Below are 19,086 nucleotides of genomic sequence, written 5' to 3'. Positions count from 1 at the left end.
CACTCAGTTCTCTACTCCTGCTGCCCGCACCCCAAGGCGTACCCCCAGCCCAGCACTCTGCTGCACTGACTGCTCTCCTGAGAATGCAAGGACTGCCCAGGTGCCCAGAAAGGTTTTTTGTTTTTTTGTTTTGGTTTTTTTTTTCCTGACTCCCCGCCCCCAGCCATCTGCCCTGCTGTGTCTGCCTGTGTCTGTGGCTGGAAACAGCAGGTGCTGGGACAACAAGTCACGCTTTGGGTCCCAAAGGTGCTGCCAGGCTCAGCTGCATAGTGACTAATGCAGCAGCTGGGACCACAAAAGAAGATCCTAGGATTTGCCCGAGACAAAGCCCATAAGCATCTTTCCTTCCAGTTACTGAGGCTCTTTTGAAATGTGCTAAACTGGCTTTATTTCCCTCTGCCAAAATGTAGACATGGCTCTCTTACCCAGTTCACAATCTAAACAAACCAAAATGGAAAAAACTCTCTTGATTTTCTGTTTTTCCCTACTTACTTTTTTTTTAAAAAAAGCATTTATTTGTGCGTGTGTGGAAGTGTGGAGTCTGTTCTCTCCTACTATGTGGGTCCCAGGCATTGAACTCGGTCATCAATCAGGCTTCTCACCAAGTGCCTTTATCTCACTGATCCATTTCTGAGCTTTAACAATCTTGGAAGCTCTGGGGCTGAGTCTAGCGGGGGCCGAACAGAACCAGCACACAGACAAATGACTGAGAAGCTGGCAAGTATGAGTGGGCAAACCTGGAAGCAGCCTCAGGCTGGCTTTGACAGCGCCCTCTCCCTCTGGCACATGCTGCCAGCTGCCACTTCATATTTGGTTTTCTAGCAATCTAACTCAATTTAAGGTTCCCTGCAAGTGGAACTGGAGATAATGAGTCAGTGGCAGCTTCCCTACTTTATGGGCCCCGTCACAGGTGCCACCATCCTCGCTGTTCCTGCTGAGGAGTCCATTCAGTTCAAGTCCATTTTACAGAAAAACAAACCAAAGGGGTGGCTACACAGAAGTGGATTAAAATACACCGTGTGGTGTGGCCGGGCGGTGGTGGTGCACACCTTTAATCCCAGCACTCAGGAGGTAGAGCCAGCCGAACTCTGTGAGTTTGAGGCCAGCCTGGTCTACAGAGTGAGATCCAGGACAGGCACCAAACTACACAGAAAAACACTGTCTTGAAAAACCAAACCAAAACACTGTGTGGGCAGAACTCCCTCCCTTCCTAGCATCCCTCTCCAGACTCAGCGTACCTTCCATCCTTTGATTATGCCAATGCTGTTCTGTCTGTATCCTCAGCTGCTCTGGCTGGCCAGCTGTCTCAGGGATCCTGTCTCTGCCTCCCCAGCACAGGCTACCATGCTTGGCTTTTTACATGGATTCTGGGGATTGAACTCGGGTCCCTGTACTTTAAAGGTGTGTACTTTACTGCCTACATTCCCCCTATTACTCTTTTAATAATTTGCGGTTAATATATAGTAAAAAGGAAATTGGGCTTCCTGGAGAAGACTCTCTGGGGATACATAGGCACAGGAAGATAAACTCAGTCCTATTTGCTTGGGAGTGGCCCAACATAGAACTGAATAGTCCTTTGTCCTAGGGCAGATGGGGACAGTTGGTCATCTTGTGAGGGGTAGGGGAGCACTCTTCAGGGGAATTAAGTGCTAATAACTAAGGCTGTAGGGGTCTCATTGGGTGTGGGCTTTGTAAATACATATGATCACTGACTGCATTGGAGGGTGGGGGCTGGGCCTATATGACCAGAAGAAGAAATGAGATACACTTGCTGATTCTGGGAACCCCTGCAGGCCTCATGGCAGACTGGGCTTTGGGGCTGGTGGTTCTTACCGAGTTGATCCAGTTGATATAATTGGAGACCCTGGTGAAGACAGATGGCTTGCGGGGGTAGTTGCAGCCCAGAGAAGAGCCGAAGCTCACGATTCCATGCACCTGCCATTGGCCGTTAGATGCCTGGCAATTCAGTGGTCCACCGGAGTCCCCCTGAGGAAGCCAGAGTCGGGTGTGGAGGGAGGAAGAGGGTGCCCAATGGGGCCTGGTTCTTAGTATATTCATATTGTTCTTCTATGAGGTCACTGTCCTGAGGCCAGCCTTACGGTTACAGGCTGTGTGTGGCACCTTATTTACAGGAGCTGGCATGTCTTTATTTGGGGACTGGCCTCACAATGTGGCTCTCCTGCTTCAACCCCATAAATGCTGGCATTACAGGTATGGATTATCATTCCGACTTTGCTCACATCTCCCCACCCCCACCCCAGACAGGGTCTTTCCATGTAGCCAAGGCTGAGCTAAAACATGCAACCATCCCCCTGCCTCACCCTCCCTAGTGCTGGAATGATAGGCATGTGTCCCAGATTGCAGCTAGGCACTTTCTGTGCCTCTTCTCTTTTTAAGCCCATGAGGTCAGTGTGAGTTTCTTGGGTTCATTGGAAAAGGCAACTGAGCGTTCAGAGGCTAGGACTTGCCTGTAGGGGACCATGGAGTGAGGGGTCTATGCAGTCAAGGCACTGACTGGAGACCATGGAGTGAAGGGGTCTATGCAGTCAAGGCACTGACTGTATCTGAGGTGTGGGGACCCCCTCCCCCTCTGTTCTCCTCTGAAGAATCTGCCTGTAGCAAGTCCTTTGATTCATGAAGTCTTTAAGAAGACTTCTCTAGTGGCTACCCGAGGGGCCACTACAGGGGGATGACAGTAATGAGAGACCTGGATGAGCTCCAAGGAAAAACTGAAGACTTCCTAGCAGTTAGGCCAAAAGGATGCTACAGGGTGATGGAGCTTAAAGCATCCTTCCTGGGGACTGTGAAAACAGAGGTCAGGGTCTGAAATGGTCCAGAGCCAAGGCTCCTGCCTAGGAAGGAGGGAGAGAGGGATCCTAGGATACCCCCAACACTTCACCCATCCCCACCCCCGCCACCATCCCAACCATGTTTGGTTGTAGACTGGGACACCTGGTTGTGGATACTCACATTGCAGCTGGAGGTCACACCATCGCCACCAGCGCACACCATGGTTGTCTTCACAGAGCTTCCCCACCAGCTAGCGCTGGAGCAGGTGGCATAGTCCACAACTAGCAAGCGGCCCTGCTGCAGGACGTCAGGAGTGGCCCCGTTGGCTGAAGGAGACCAGAGAGAAGGTCGAGTGGGCAAAGAGACTCTGAGTAAGAAGGAGGCTGTGGGACTGTCGGTGAAGTGCTTGCCAGGAAAGCGTGAGGACCTGAGTTCAGATCCCCGGTGCTTGTGGAAAGAGCCAAGTGTGGCCGTGGGGGTGGGGACAGAGACAGGAGGATCCCTGGAGCTTGCCAGCTGTGCATACAACACAGGGGTGGGGTGGGTAAGCATCACTGCTTAGATTTCTGTCAGTCTGGTCTGGTCTATGTCACTTTCTCCCACTCTCGAGTTGCAGGGAAGGCGGCCATGTTAGTTTGCACTGTGCCCTCGATTGATTGGTTGGTATGCAGGCTATCGGTGATTGGTTCAGGGGTGAACCTGACTCAGGCTAAAGCCAACGAGCTCCTCTCTCTGAGATTTTTGGCGAGTGCATAAAGAGATGAAAGCCAGAGAGCTGTGGGCTGTGGATGCCTTTTTATGTAGAGAAGGATGAAGCCGCAAAGACTCTTTGAAGGGAAGCTTATGGTTTCTTACAGGTTCAGACTCCTTGTTCTGGGATGTTTCTGACACCTTGCCGTGTGTCTGCACTTGAGTTAGGATTCCTCTTTTGCTAGGCTAGTTCTGCTCATTTCTCTTAACTATGACAGAGAGCCTTCTAGCTGGGGAAAAAAAAAAAATCTGTGATGAAGGTAGTTTTCCTCATGGCCCCAGAGACAATGTTGACATCACTGCCATAGTTGGCCAGGATAAAGTTAATTTTCATATTCTCTCTCTCTCTCTCTCTCTCTCTCTCTCTCTCTCTCTCTCTCTCTCTATGCATGTAGAGGTCAGAGGGCAACCTCTTGTGCAGTGGTTCTCAGCCTTCCTAATGATTCGAACCTTTAATACAGTTCTGTATGTTGTGGTGACTCCCAACCATAAAATTATTTTCGTTGCTAATTCATAAACGTAATTTTGTTACTGTTATGAATTGTAATGTAAATATCTGATCTGCAGGATATCTACTATGTGACCCTGAAGGGGTTGCGACCCACAGGTTGAGACCACTGCTTTAGTGCCGTCACTCTTTTGGGTCAGGGCTCACCCAATTGAGCTTGGCTGGATGGCTATTGAACCCCAGGGATCTGCCTCTTTCCACATTCCCAGAGCTGGCATTAGAAGTACACACAGCCAAACCTGGCTTCTTTACATGGGTTCTGAGGCTGGACCTCTGGTCCCCATGCTTACAAGACAAACACTTTCCCAGCTGAGCTATCACCCCAGCCCTCATCGTCACCCCTCAACTGCAGTTGACCAGGCTCTCCAAACAGGCCAGTCCTCACAGCGATATTTACTCCTGTGCGACAGATGGGGCACAGAAACCAGGGAATTTAAGGATCTTGCCCAAGACTGCTCTAATTAGCAAACACTCGACACTTGGCTGACACTTTCCAGGGTCCAGAGCACTCCACATGCATCTTTATCTTCATCCCACTTTCCACTTTACAAATGAGGAACTAGGCTTTACGTGGTTTTGCCAAAAGGGCCCGTCCTGAGCAATCCGTGTCTGTCCAAGAAGCCTGAGCTACTTCCCTTCCTCTCCCTCTCAGCTTCCTTGCTTGGTAGACGGGCCTCCTTCCTCTTTGCAGAGAAGAAAATGGCCACCACCAATGTCTGAGCTAGAGTCTTCTCTATTCCCAGTTCCTATTGGCTTAGCTTGAGTCAGGTGCTCATTCCTGAACCAATCACCAGTAACCAGAGCACTAACCAATCAAAGCTGGCCCAGCTTTAGACAGTGAGACGGGCTTCTGGTGAGAGCTCTGGGACTTCACAGAGCTCCAGAAGCCCGAGGTCACAGAGTACATGTTCTCCTGAGCTCTGGCCCTGGGCCACATAAAATACACAGTGTGGCCTCTATTCTTCTCCCTCACCCTACAACTCACACGCGGGGGCTACTGTGCACTATAGTTACTAGTCATAAGTGCTTCTCTGGACTGACTTCTTTCACCTTCTCTGCACCTTGTTAACTATATATAGCTGCTCCCCCACCTTCCCTCCCTCCGCTGTTCTTCACCCCATTTCACAGATGAAGAAGCCACCAGAGAGGCTCAGCAATGTGCCTGAATCACATCGCTAATAGGGGGAGAGTTGAGATTTGAACCAGGTGTACTTAGCAATCTCTGCTAGCCTGCCCCTCCAAGGCAGCCAAACACCCCAGGGACGGAGGTGACACCACCTCCCTTCCCTGCCAGGCTTTGGGGTTTCCCGCTTGCTCTCACTTACTCTGCAGCCGGCCCCAGCCTGTGACGTAACAGGGGTAGTTGTTGGGAAGAATGGTGCCTGCGGATGGGAGGCAAGCTGTCTGGATCTTGCTGGTCAGGGTCACTGGGCTGGCCAGTTTGATCAGGGCAATGTCATTCCTGGATCAGGAGAAAGGTAGAACACCAAGGGTATTGACTATTCCTGCCTACCCATTTCCAACCTTTGTCATTTTCCCATGTACAATCCCAGGCTGACCCTGAAGGCAGGATAGCAGAACCTCCCACAGTCTTGGCGTCTCCCTCCTCTGGTAACTCCACCATTCCCACATCGGCCCCAGCAGCTATGGGGGTGGCTCCATCTCTACGAGAGAGCTCCTTCCCTTCCATACAGAAGGGGTAGAGGAGGGGTGGGTTGACCCTTCTCTGTGTGGCTGCCAACCCCAGCCCTGAAAGCACCGGACAAGACAGAATGTACCCGTTGGCGACATTGTTGGCATTCCAATTCTCATGGACCACAAGCTTGGAGACCTGAACAGCCAGTGAGCCAGATTCCGAGGTGGAGAGGCTGTGCCGGCCCAGCACCACACGGTAGGTCCTGGAACTACTGTGAGGGCAGAATGACAGGTCAGTGACCTCTTTTTTCCAGCCTCTGTGAACAAGGACTCTCCAGTGCAGAGTGTCATGAAGGAAACAGTTCCCTGTCCAGAACCATCACTGGTATTCCCAAGGAGGGAGGTGCTAAATTTCTCCCTCCTCTGCATCCTCCTGGCACAAGGCACTCAGTGTGTGCCATGTATGGACCAGGGAACTCAACAACTAAACCAGAGCTAGATCTGTGCCTGTGCCTCAGCCAGGCAAGTGGCGGCTCTCCAGGCTCCTTTACAGTACCCGGATCAGGCCCTGGGGGATCCTTGCTCTAGGGCTGAGTGCCACTCGATGATAGGGTGAACAGCTGGGTAAGTAGGGAAAGGTGATTGGTACCTGATGCAATGGGCAGCTGTCAGAACCCAGTTGTTGGCCACCAGGGAGCCTCCGCAGGTGTGGTACCACCTCCCCGCGGACTGGTACTGCAGGGAGACCTGAGGGGAAGCACAGATGCATGGGTAGGAGGGCAGTGGAGGAGGCCAGGTGGGCAGGGCACTTGCCTCAGGTCCTGTACTTAAGGGGATATCCTCAACCACAGAGATAAAAACATTTTCCTCCCCACCAGACAGGTACATAGCCTATTGGTACATAGCCAAGGATGACCTAGAGACCCTGATCCCTCTGCCGTCACCTCCTGAGCGCTGGGGCTACAGATGTGTGTCACCAAACCTAGTTACTATAAAAGCATTTTAATGCTGTATAGAAAAAAAATAACACAAAACTGGGTGTGGTTGTACATGCCTATAATCCCAGCACTTGGGATGTGTAGCAGGGGAATCGAGGACAAACTTGGCTGTGTACCAAGTTCCAGGACAGCTTGGGTTATATGAAACCTTGTCTTAAAACAACAAAAATGAAAGCCGGGCGGTGGTGGCGCACGCCTTTAATCCCAGCACTCGGGAGGCAGAGCCAGGTGGATCTCTGTGAGTTCAAGGCCAGCCTGGGCTACCAAGTGAGTTCCAGGAAAAGGCGCAAAGCTACACAGAGAAACTCTGTCTCGAAAAACCAAAAAAAAAAAAAAAAAAAAGAACACAAATCCATGATTATATATATATATGTGTGTGTGTGTGTGTGTGTGTGTGTGTGTGTGTGTGTGTGTGTAAAACATTAAATAGGGCATGGGGGTGTATGTGTAATCTCAGCACAAAGGATGCTGAGACAGGAGGATAATTCGGGCCAGCCTGGGCTACCTAGCGGGCCTGCACTGTAGCACTTATCCCACCCCTCATCCTACGTTTTCTTTCCTTTCATTTCTGACAGAGTCTTGCTATACAGCCCAGGCTGACCTTTAACCCCCAAAACTGCCTGCATCTACTTCCCAAGTGCTGAGACTGCAGTGTGAGCCGCCATGCCCAGTCACCCATATTTTCTCAGTGTGCGGCGGCCAGAGCAGTCCTTTATTAATGTAAGTCTGATGAGGACTGCTCTGCCCAGGCCATCCAGACACTGCTCTCACGTAACGTAACGTGATGAGGCCCTACATCACCGCTTTGCCCCTGCAGACGCTCACTTCCCCCTGCGCCAGCCACATGGACCTCTGTCAAGTTGTTATCCAGGTAGGCCGACCCACTTTGTCTCAGGTCTGCTAGTATAACTCCCTCCCCTTCCTGTTGGTCTCCACTTGATGCCACCCTCTCCATGCAGTTTCTATGACAACACCATCCAGAACAGTGCACACATGAACATGCATGCTGTCCTGGCAAGTATTATGTCAACTGGACACAAGCTAGAGTCATTTGGGAAGAGGGAACATCCACGAGAAAATGCTCCCCCCGCCCAGCAAGCTTGGGGTGCATTTTCTTAACAGTTGATGACTGATGTGAGAGGGCCCAGGTCACTTGTAAGCAGCGCAACCCCTGGGTTGGTGGTCCTGGGTGCTATAAGAAAGCAAGCTATATGAGCAAGCCATGAGGAGCAAGACAGTAAGCAGCACCCCTCCATGGCTTCTGCATCAGCTCCTGCCTCCAGGTTCCTGCCCTTCTTCAGTTCCTGTCCTGACTTTCGTCAATGATGGACTGTTACATGGAAGTATAAGCTGAAATAAACCCTTTCCTCTCCAGGTTGCTTTTGATCGCCATGTATTACCACAGCAACAAAAACCCTAACTAAGACACTTGCTCACTCAGGTATATGCACACCTGCACACACGCACACACCTCCCAACAAAAACTCTTAACTAAGACACTTGCTCACTCAGGTATATGCATACCTGCACACACGCACACACCTCCCAACAAAAACCCTAACTAACACACATGCTCACTCAAGTATACACACACCTGCACACACGCACACACCTCCCCTACTGCATTGCTCTTTACACACTGGCTTCTTTGTTGCCCAGCTCCTTGACTTTAATTTAAGTTCTGTGAATCCCTGCTGTGGGATGTTCCGTATGGCAAATGTGTTGCTCTGATTGGTTAGTAAATAAAACACTGATTGGCCAGTAGTCAGGCAGGAGGAAGTATAGGCGGGACAAGGAGGAGAATAATTCTGGGAAGTGGAAGGCTGAGTCAGAGACACTGCCAGCCGCCACCAGGACAAGCAGCATGTGAAGATGCCGGTAAGCCACGAGCCACGTGGCAAGGTATAGAATTATAGAAATGGATTAATTTAAGATATAAGAACAGTTAGCAAGAAGCCTGGTACGGCCATACAGTTTGTAAGCAATATAAGTCTCTGTGTTTACTTGGTTGGGTCTGAGCGGCTATGGGACTGGCGAGTGAGAGAGATTTGTCCTGACTGTGGGCCAGGCAGGAAAACTCTAGCTACAAATGGCGCCCAACGTGTTGGCAAGAGTTCCCACCTAAAACATGAGTAAAAAGATACTAAAACAGAGCTAAAAACAGTTCCTAGTTGTCTCTTTCAAGTTAGCGGCAGCCTGCATGTTTGACCTACTATCTACTATGGTGGGTTCCTGGTGTGCATGCTCGACCTGCAATATGGCGGGAATGAGACCTCTGCAAGTGTCACATTAAGCTGTGTGGTGGATTTAGCCTTTGCTAGTACAAAACAAAGAAAAAGAAGAGGTTTATGGGCTACACACTGCTTGGATAAAAGCATAGACCCACAATGGCTCCCAGAGCTGGCTGTAAACATACCACCGCCATGTTGGGAAGCTGAAGTGGGCGGAGCCAGCAGCCACAGCGCCATTTCAGTCTTGGAATGCTACAGTTTAAAGCAATAGGCTCAAAGTAATATGAAAATAAGCCAAGGAAAGATGTCTACCACACAGATAATCTGGATTATGTTCTCTTTGATATTCATAACTGAAAAAAAAACATTTGATTGCAAAAGCTGTTGAGTTATGCCAAAATATATATTTTAAAGGTACCTTGACTTCAAAATTTGGATGTAAGGATATGTTGCTTTGGAAAGGAGGCTCTGCTTTTGTTTCCACAGAAAGCCAGAGGCTATGGATTTGTTCCAGATTAAGATACATCAGATTTGACCAGCCAAGACCCCCTGAAAGTTCTCTGATGACACCATGGCCCAGATGATCCAACATCCAGAATGGTTTGAAGGCAACTGACTCAGACAATACAGCCTCATGGACTACTCTATAATCCTAAAATTTTCTTTGTGTCCCCATAAGATACAGCGCCCCCCTCCAGCAGGAAGTAGTAAGAGAAACTACGCCCAAATTCCCAAATTATATGTAATTTTACTTTGTTAAGGTTAAAAACCTTCCTTTTGAAAAAAAAATAAAGAAAGAAAAGAGGAAGTACTGTGGGATGTTCTGTATGGCAAATGTGTTGCTCTGATTGGTTAGTAAATAAAACACTGATTGGCCAGTAGTCAGGCAGGAGGAAGTATAGGCGGGACAAGGAGGAGAATAATTCTGGGAAGTGGAAGGCTGAGTCAGAGACACTGCCAGCCGCCACCATGACAAACAGCATGTGAAGATGCTGGTAAGCCACGAGCCACATGGCAAGGTATAGAATTATAGAAATGGATTAATTTAAGATATAAGAACAGTTAGCAAGAAGCCTGGTACGACCATACAGTTTGTAAGCAATATAAGTCTCTGTGTTTACTTGGTTGGGTCTGAGTGGCTGTGGAACTGGCAGGTGAGAGAGATTTGTCCTGACTGTGGGCCAGGCAGGAAAACTCCAGCTACAAATCCCATCCCTGCGTGCTGTGGTCTGGGGTCTATGGGCGGTATATAGTAGGTCCTTGATAAACACCATCAGCCTTCCAGCTCTCAGACTCAATAGCCACAGATGAGAACTACTCAAGAAAAAAAAAACTTGCATCTGTACAAACACACACACACTTTTCCCTTGTCATCATTCACTAAACAATATCACAGGATGATGATCTAGATAGCAACGACATTGTGATGAGGGATTGTAAGTAATCTAGAGATTACTTGAAATAGATAGGAGGGGCTGTGCATGATGTAGCTTGTCTAGCATGTGTGCCCTAGGCTTGAGCCCTAGACCTGCAGAAAAGATGGAGGAGAAAGAGGGATGATAATAACAGTGATGAGGATGGTAATGTAGGGACATGCTGGTTAGGTTTTTTTTTTTTATGTCAACTTGATATAAACTAGAGTCATCTGGGAAGAGGAAACCTCAATTGAGAAAATGCTTCCAAAAAAAAGAAAAAGGAAAAAAAAAAAGAGAGAGAAAATGCCTCCATTAGATTTCCTGTAGAGAAGTTGATGGGGGCATTTTCCTGATTCATGACTGATGCTTAGGGCTCAGCTCAGCATGGCAGATGCCACCCCTGGGCAGATGGTCCACCATACTGTCCCAAACCTGAAAATGTTTAAGACAGACCCATGAGGGCTGGTGAGAGGGCTCAGTGAGTAACTCTGACAACTTGAGTTCCATCCCCAAGACCATGTGGAGCCACACGGAAGGAGAGGACCGATTTCTGCAAGTTGTCCTCTGACATCCACGAGTGTCGTGGCATACATGAGTCCCTACCCTGCAAATAAATGTAATAAAAGAAACAAAACGAGGGGCTGGAGAGATGGCTGTTCCCAGCCTTCACATGGCAGCTCACAGCTGTCTATAACTCCAGTTTCAGGAACCCTCACCCAGACATACATGGAGGCAAAACACAAATGCACATAAAATATAAATAAGTATAATTAAAAATAAACAAAATGAAGAAAGATACTCAAAAGGATTCTGCACCAATATAAACAACAACAACAACAACAAAACCAAAACCACAAAAACCTCCCTATAGATAGAAACCATTGATTTTGGTTTTGAAGGGTAACCAGGCAAATTTTTTGAGAAGTAAAGAAATAGCTTCCTACAGCATGGAGGGGACCAAAAAATAAGTTGCTTTAAAATTTTTTTTGAGATGATCTTACATATTCCAAGGTGGTCTCAAATCCTTTATATAACTAAAGGTGACTCTGAACTCCTGATCTTCCTGCCTTCAGCTCCCAAATGCTAGGATTACATTCATGCACCACTAACATGTCCAAAATTTTATGTGGTGCTGCAGATCAAACCCAGGGCTTCCTGCAAACACCAGCTGAGCAACATACTCAAGCCCTGAATCAAATGGGAATCTTGACTCTTCCTATACTCAACAGGGTGGCTTTGGGCTCTGATGCGACCATTCAGAGTCCCACTTCCTTTATCAAGAAAATAGGGACCACTTGGACAGAGCTCTCAGCATCACTAATAATTCCAATAGAACAGTATTAAATGCTATGGCCATTGCCATGGACACACATCTTTCTGAGCTGAACACGTGAGTCATTTCTCATCACTTGGGACCCCACAGGGCACCATTTACTATTTGTCATGTCCATTTTACATGTGAGCAAAGAAAGGCAGCTGTGTGCAGCAATACCAGCAGGACTGTAACTATTTCTAATGTGACCCGTGGAAAGAGCTTAACTAGTCCACACAGTACTTAGGTGGCACATGCCTTTAATCCTCAGTGGGTCTCTGAGTTTGAAGCCAGTTTGCTCTACATGGTGAGTTCCAAGGTAGCCAGAGCTACATAGTGAGAACCCAACTAAACAACTAACTAACTAACTAACTAACTAACTAACTAACTAACTAACTAACTAAAAGAATACTTACTGGCTTTTACTTTATGTGGATGAGCGTTTGCCTGCATGTATGTATATGTACCATGTGCTTTGTCTAGCACCTGTGGAGCCCCGAAGAGGGCACTGGATGCCCTGGAACTGGAGTTCTAGATTGTTGTGAGCTGCCATGTGGGTGCTGGGAACTGAATTTGGGTCCTCTGCAAGAACAGCAAGTGCTTTTCACTGCTGACCCTTCTCTCCAGCTCCCCAGGAAAGCTGTTTTTTTTTTTTTTGTTTGGTTGGTTTTTTTTTTGTTTTTCGAGACAGGGTTTCTCTGTGTAGCTTTGCGCATCTCCTGGAACTCACTTGGTAGCCCAGGCTGGCCTCGAACTCACAGAGATCTGCCTGGCTCTGCCTCCCGAGTGCTGGGATTAAAGGCGTGCGCCACCACCGCCTGGCTGGAAAGCTGTTTTAAAACAGACATGCTTCTGACATTTAAAAAACTGTAGAGTAAACTGGGCGATGGTGGTGCACACCTTTAATCCCAGCACTTGGGAGGCAGAGGCAGGTGGATATCTGCTGAAGGCTAGCCTGGTCTACAGAGCGAGTTCCAGGACAGGCAGAGCCACACAGAGAAACCCTGTCCCAAAAATAAAAACAAAAAAGCAAAACAAAACAAAATAGATAGAATGTATTTGGTGTTGGGTATGGTTTTCTGAGTCCGGATCTTACAGGACTATGATCCTGTCTCGAAACAATCAACAGCAACAAAAATTCTTTTCTACAGCCAACTTTTCAACTGCTAAGTGCAAATTATGCCAGGTAAGAGAGATTTTTAAAAACATATCCATTATAAAGGTCACACACGTTCCATGAAAGATCTAGTAATTTGTGCCTGTGCCAAATTTCAGTTTTGACAGGGCTATGATTATATCAGTGTAAGGAAACAGTTATTTTCATTGGTAACAGTGTAATTAAGAATTAATTTGCATAAACAGCCCTGACTGGTCCTTTCAAGCCAAGGATATTTGCATAGGAGAGGTGACTGACTCACAGGGTAACCATACGTGCCAGTGAGCATCTAACTTTAGATCAGCAGGCGTTGCAAATGTGTGTCTCAGAGTAGTGGGCCTCTGGCAGCTCCTTTTTGAACTCTCCTGGAGAAGTTCCCTTTCTCTCAGTCCCCAAATTGGCCAAGGATGCAAGAATGTACTGTATGGGTGAAGTTGCCCAGGCTGCCAGCTGTGTGCCCACCAGTCCTCGTCTTTGCCCGAATAACAGACCCAGCAGCGTGGTTGACTCACCTGCCAGGGCCAGGAGTTGGGTGTGGCCTCTTCGCCCCCAACTACCCTGCTCACATCGTGCTGGGCCTCGTAAGTGGGGAACCCGCAGCTGAGAGCTGTGAAAAGAGAGTGGGAATTGGATGTGTGGACATACGTAACTCCTAGCAGGAAAGCCTTGCTTTGGAGTGATCTAATAGGTCTGTGAGTCCTGTCCTTCACTCTGCTTCATAGCCTAGCTTGTCCTTGAATTTGTCAGGGAACTGAAGCTGGCGTTCAATTTATGACCCTCGCCGGGTGGTGGTGACACACACCTTTAATTCCAGCACTCGGGAGGCAGAGCCAGGCGGATCTCTGTGAGTTTGAGGCCAGCCTGGTCTATAGAGTGAGATCCAGGACAGGCACCAAAACTACACAGAGAAACCCTGTCTTGAAAAAACAAAAACCAAACCAAACCAAAACAAAACAAAAATTATGACCCTCTTGTCTCAGCCTCCCGAGGGCTGGGATTACAGGGGTGTGTCATCATGCCTTGCTCCAAGCTTCCTGTAACTGAGGGACTGGAGAGGGTATAGCTGCTCAAGGCAAGGGCAAGAGCATCTGGTTCCCAGCTTCACCAGATAAAAGTTACCTCCAGCCACCAATGCGGATAACAGCAGGGTCCTGATCATGGTGTGTCCGTGGATGTCTATAGGTCTGACCCTGGCTAAGCTTCCTTTTTATGAGTGGGCTTATCAGCCAGAGAAACAGGAGGAGTGTGCAAGGTGGAGATTTTCCCAAAGCCCAGTGGAATAAAAGGCTGGAGTCCAAATATTTTTTTTCCATTTCCTTCCACCTGTTATGATGGAAGTACACTGAGAAACCTATCAAAGATAGGTACCGAAGCCTGGCTTCTGCTGAGTGTGCCAGCACGCACCTGGAATCCCAGCAGTGGGGAGGTGGGGGCAGGTTGATGAGTTGAGATCATCCATGACTACATAGAGTATTTGAGGCCAGCCTGAGCTACACAAGACTGTTTCACCAACCCCCCTCCCCAAACAACAACAGCAACAACAACAACAACAACAACAACAGAAATGTAGATTCTATTTGCTTTCAAGAGACGGCCATATGTTATGGGAGGGAGACTAATGCTGCTTGTTCTCGGAGTTGCATTTTCAAAAGAAAATATTAAACCAGCCTATGGAGCACACAGCATTCCAATCCGATAGCTCTCCACTGGGCTGGTTTAGCCACCAGGGATACTTGATGATGTCTGCAGATGTTTTTGGTAGTCACGGCTTGGGTTCACATACTACTGACATCTGAGGATAGAGAACAGAGAGGCTGCTGGGCATCCTGTAGGCACAGGATAATGAAGGACTTCTCATAATCCAATCACCAAGTGTGCCAAGTCTGAGAATGCCTTAGACCATGCTCTGGCTGGCTATATGGCCTTGGGTGAGCCGTGTGGGTCTCTAGGCCCAAAGCTGACTCTTGGAGGGACAAGTTGAGACATGTATACCCGGTGTGCTCTACAGTGTCCTGGGTGAGATTTTCTTTTCTTTCTTTCTTTCTTTCTTTCTTTCTTTTTTTTTTTTTTTTTTGGTTTTTTTGAGACAGGGTTTCTCTGTGTAGCTTTGGAGCCTGTCCTGGAACTCACTCTGTAGCCCAGGTTGGCCTCAAACTCACAGAGATCTGCCTGCCTCTGCCTCCCGAGTGCTGGGATTAAAGGCATGCGCCACCACCGCCCTGCTTGGAGATTTTCAAAATGCAGAGAACATGCTTGCTTAGGAGAAGGGCCAGATGTGAACTGAATGGATACAGTACTGAGCAAGGGAGAATGTGCCAGAGGAAGACTTTGTTGGGATGTGTTGGAGGTATGTTCATTCATTAATTATTTAACATGTGCTGTATATGTGCGTGCGTGTGTGTGTGTGTGTGTGTGTGTGTGTGTGTGTGTGTGTGTGCCCTGCCCACGCATGCATGTTGCAGAGGCCTGAGCAGGACTTTGTGTGTCCTCTTCTGGTGCTCTCTCTCTCTCTCTTTAATGCTTGTTTTGTTTTGTTTGAGACAGAGTCTTACTATATAGTCCTGGATGGCCTAAAACTCACTGTCATAGACTAGACTGGTCTTGAACTCACAGAGACCCATCTGCCTCTGCTTCCTGAGTGCCAGGATTAAAGGTATGTGCCATCATGCCAAGAACCTTATTTTTTTTTGAAGCAGATTCTCTCACTGAACATAAAGTTTTCCGTTTAGGCTAGGCTGGCTGGCCAGCAAATTCTTAGCACCTGCCTTCCAGTGCTGGGGTTACAGGCATGTGTGCCTGTGACCGGCTTTTCACATGGATGCTATGCTGGGGATCTGAACTCAGGTCCTCTTGCTTGTACAGCAAGTGTTCTTACCCATTGGGCCATCCATCTCCTCCCCCGCCCCACTTTATCTTCATTGTTCTGTTAGGGTAGAGGTTTGAGACAGAACCTCTCTGAGGCTGAAGTTCTTATATCGCTAACTCACCGCAATCCTTCTGCCTCAGCTTTCTGTGGGCTGGGATAACAGGCATATGTGTGCCACCACGGCTGACACTCAGGTGTATTTTTTATTATCTGCTCCCAAGACAATGGTGGTTTGAATTTTCTCCATCTTCTGAATGGGTTTAAGACAAGATTGTCTTAGGAAGGGCGCAAACAGAGACAGGCAAGGTACCTTTAGGAGCCTTCATGCTTCTTATTTAATCCAAAGCCTAGAAAACCTGCCTCATTATTTCAGATGAGGAGACTGAGGTTCCGAGAGGGAAAGTGGCTTACCTCAAGACACACAGCAACAGAGTGTCAGAATGAAGCCTACCGTGATCTGATTCTAAGGCTATCTCCAGAACGTCACTCTACCCCCTGCTGGTGAGGGATGAAATAGCAGCTATGGCATTGCTGCTGCAGATCAGGTGCTAGTGGGACATCCTTTAAAAAACAAGATTATCAGCCGGGCGGTGGTGGCGCACGCCTTTAATCCCAGCACTCGGGAGGCAGAGCCAGGCGGATCTCTGTGAGTTCAAGGCCAGCCTGGTCTACAGCGCGAGATCCAGGAAAGGCGCAAAGCTACACAGAGAAACCCTGTCTCGAAAAACCAAAAAAAAAAAAAAAAAAACAAAAACCAAAAAAAAAACCAGATTATCTTTAAATTATATGTATCTGTGTATGACTATGCTCTTGTGAGGGGAGGCACCCACAGAGGCAGAAGAAGGCGGCAGATTCCCTGGACCTGGAACTGTGATGTGGGTGCTGGGAACCAAACTCGGGTCCTCTGCAAAAGTAGTATGTGCTTTTAACCACTGAACCACTTCTCCAGCCTCTGGGCTTCAACTCCTAAGACCTGGACTCGAGTCCTTGTCAGTGACTTCAGAGAGCCAGAGTTCAGACAGGTTGCCAGTCTTCTGAGCCTCAGTTTCCTCGTTAAGGAGTCAGGCCCCAGCTGGATGTGGTGGCACAGGCATTTAATCCCAGTACTCAGGAGGCGAAGCAGGTAGATGTCTGAGTTCAAGGCCAGCCTGGTCTACAGAGTGAGGTCCAGGACAGCCAGGGCTACACAGAGAAACTTTGTCTCAACAGAACAAAACAAAAACAAACAAACAAACAAACAAGAAAAAACAAAAATAAACGAAAGAAAGACACACAGACAGACAGATAGATAGCAACTTCCTAAATCTAACACAAAGGTTGAGAGGATTCATTTATGGATACTGGTTGATAAACAATGACGTTTATTGTCTGGGTCAGTTGGGATCCGATGGAGCGTAATCCCTTGTAAAATTGCTAAAGATTTCAGTGAGGTATCCCATTCCTTCCCCCATATGATGCTTTCTATGCTGTTCAATAAAGGGAGTGAAGCCCTTTGTGAGGGACAGACAGACACAGTCACCCAACAACAGACACACTGACAGAAAGGACAGTCTCACACACAGGGACATATTCAGACAGATACAGGAGACGGACAAAGGACGGAAGTGTCCAGGAGCATGACGTCGAGAATTTAAATCTGGACCCACTTTTGGTTAAATGACTCCAAGGGGAACCCTGTCATTTCCTTCCTTAATGCATTGTTATTGGGACTCAGAGCTGATCACTAATGTGTGTAATCCATGCAAACAATAATCAGAATGGCAGATGTAGTTCAGGAGTGCTTCCCTAGTGAAACTCTGGGCTGGAATCACAACACTGCAGGAAATTAGGTCCTGGTGGCTCAGGCCTGTGATCCTAGGGCTCTCGGGGATGGCAGCAGGGGCATCTGGTGTTCCTCTTCAGTTATGCAGCAACTTCAGCCTGGGGACATGAGACCCTAACTCAAAAAAGAAAGGAGGGAGGGAGGGAGGGAAGAAGAAAAGAAAAAGGAAGGAAGGAAGGAAAGAAGGAAGGAAGATAGGAAGGAAGGAAGGAAGATAGGAAGGAAGAAATGAAGGAAGGAAGAAAGGAATGAAGGAAGAATGGAAGGAAGGAAAGAAAGAAGGAAGGAAGGAAGGAAGGAAGGAAGGAAGGAAGAAAGGAAGGAAGGAAGGAAGGAAAGAAGCAAGCCAGCCAGCCAAGCACAGTTCTGGGACTGCCATGTGGATGGCAAGCTCAGGGCAAGAGCCTTGCAAAGATGAGGGGTATTGGGGTGCAGAATCCTATCAGACTGGAATTCAGACAACATGTGTTCTGGTGAGTTCTACCCCTAACGCCCTGTAATGGTTAGGACCTTTGTTTATGGTCATAAGGGTCATGACAGCTGCCATTTTGGAAGTGTTGATTTTCCCTTAACGTTCAAAGTGCAGGTGTCACTCTCCTCCGGGGGTTGGCTTTGATATCAAAATAGTTTTCTCTAGTTGAAGTCATTGAACAAACAGCAGCTTGGCACGAGCCATGGGCTTGCTGTTGCGACCTTGGGCAAAGAAGGCAGGCTCTCTCTGCCTGAGGGCTGTCTATCCACAAAATGGAAGAAAACATGCTCAGAGTCTCTCTCTGTCTCTCAAATTGAACCTGGGAATTTGAACATGCTAGGCAGGCCCCATTCCTGAACTCTGTCTCCAGCCCCATCCATAAGCGCTGACTGAGCCATCTCTCCAGCCTCAAATCATCCATTCACACATGACGGGCAAATCCTCCCACCAGCTTGCTCTTGTGATGCTCGGCCTCTTACTGTAGGAGCCTTCCAAGTGTCGGTGTCGTCGGTCCCACCCCTTAGACACCGTCCCCAGTTTCAACAACCAAAAATGTCTCTACCCATAGCCAGTTGTACCCTGGGGGAACAAGTCACCCCTCGGCCATTCCCTTTCCATTTTGTGATTGTAGCCTCAGATCATTTCATGAGAAGTTAAGGTAGTTCTTCCCAACAAGCTGACTGGGCTTGCCCCTGGTCACATGACCTCCCTGGGACCCAGGGCCTGCTGGGGAAGGGGATGTAGTGCAGGAACTGGTGAGGCCTGCGGCACATGCTCCTTCCTTGGTCTTGGCAGGGAGGCTTCACCCAGACCATTTTCCCAGGACTAAGACTGGGCTGCACATGAATCCAATCCTGGCTTCTGTGCTGAGAGGGAGCAGCAAGGAGCCACTGTAGCCCCCTTCCCCCTAAACTCCCACACTGCTGGAGAGCCTGCTTCTAGCCAGCTCTAAACTGGACTGTGTGACCTTGACTGTGTGACAGGTGGAGCAGTACTGCAGATGTGACCTTCTCACCGGCTCTTGACTCATAACAACTCCTCTGAGAAGCCAGGTGGCTGGCTCCCTGGCTCTGGGCCTGGGCTCAGCGTGGGCATTTCTGTGTGGGCATCCGGGGTGGGGGTTCTGGCCTG

The 19,086-nt window shown here is 48.4% G+C and overlaps 1 protein-coding gene across 1 annotated transcript; it reads right to left on the bottom strand.

Annotated features, from left to right (window-relative positions):
* Positions 1-1,689: 1,689 nt before the first annotated feature.
* Cela2a (chymotrypsin like elastase 2A) lies at positions 1,690-13,954 on the bottom strand. The gene is made up of 7 exons (XM_052716943.1): positions 13,915-13,954; positions 13,308-13,402; positions 6,333-6,430; positions 5,827-5,955; positions 5,374-5,510; positions 2,971-3,116; positions 1,690-1,986 (listed from the first exon to the last, which is right to left on the bottom strand). The coding sequence occupies exons 1-7, from the start codon at positions 13,952-13,954 to the stop codon at positions 1,738-1,740; spliced, it is 894 nt and encodes a 297-aa protein (XP_052572903.1). The 3' UTR covers positions 1,690-1,737.
* Positions 13,955-19,086: the final 5,132 nt, after the last annotated feature.

The sequence above is a fragment of the Peromyscus californicus genome, unplaced genomic scaffold (genome assembly GCF_007827085.1).
Source record: "Peromyscus californicus insignis strain IS unplaced genomic scaffold, ASM782708v3 Scaffold_5__1_contigs__length_169319896, whole genome shotgun sequence".
In the NCBI taxonomy this organism is placed as follows: domain Eukaryota; kingdom Metazoa; phylum Chordata; class Mammalia; order Rodentia; family Cricetidae; genus Peromyscus; species Peromyscus californicus.
This window is presented reverse-complemented; position numbering and strand designations above follow the sequence as displayed.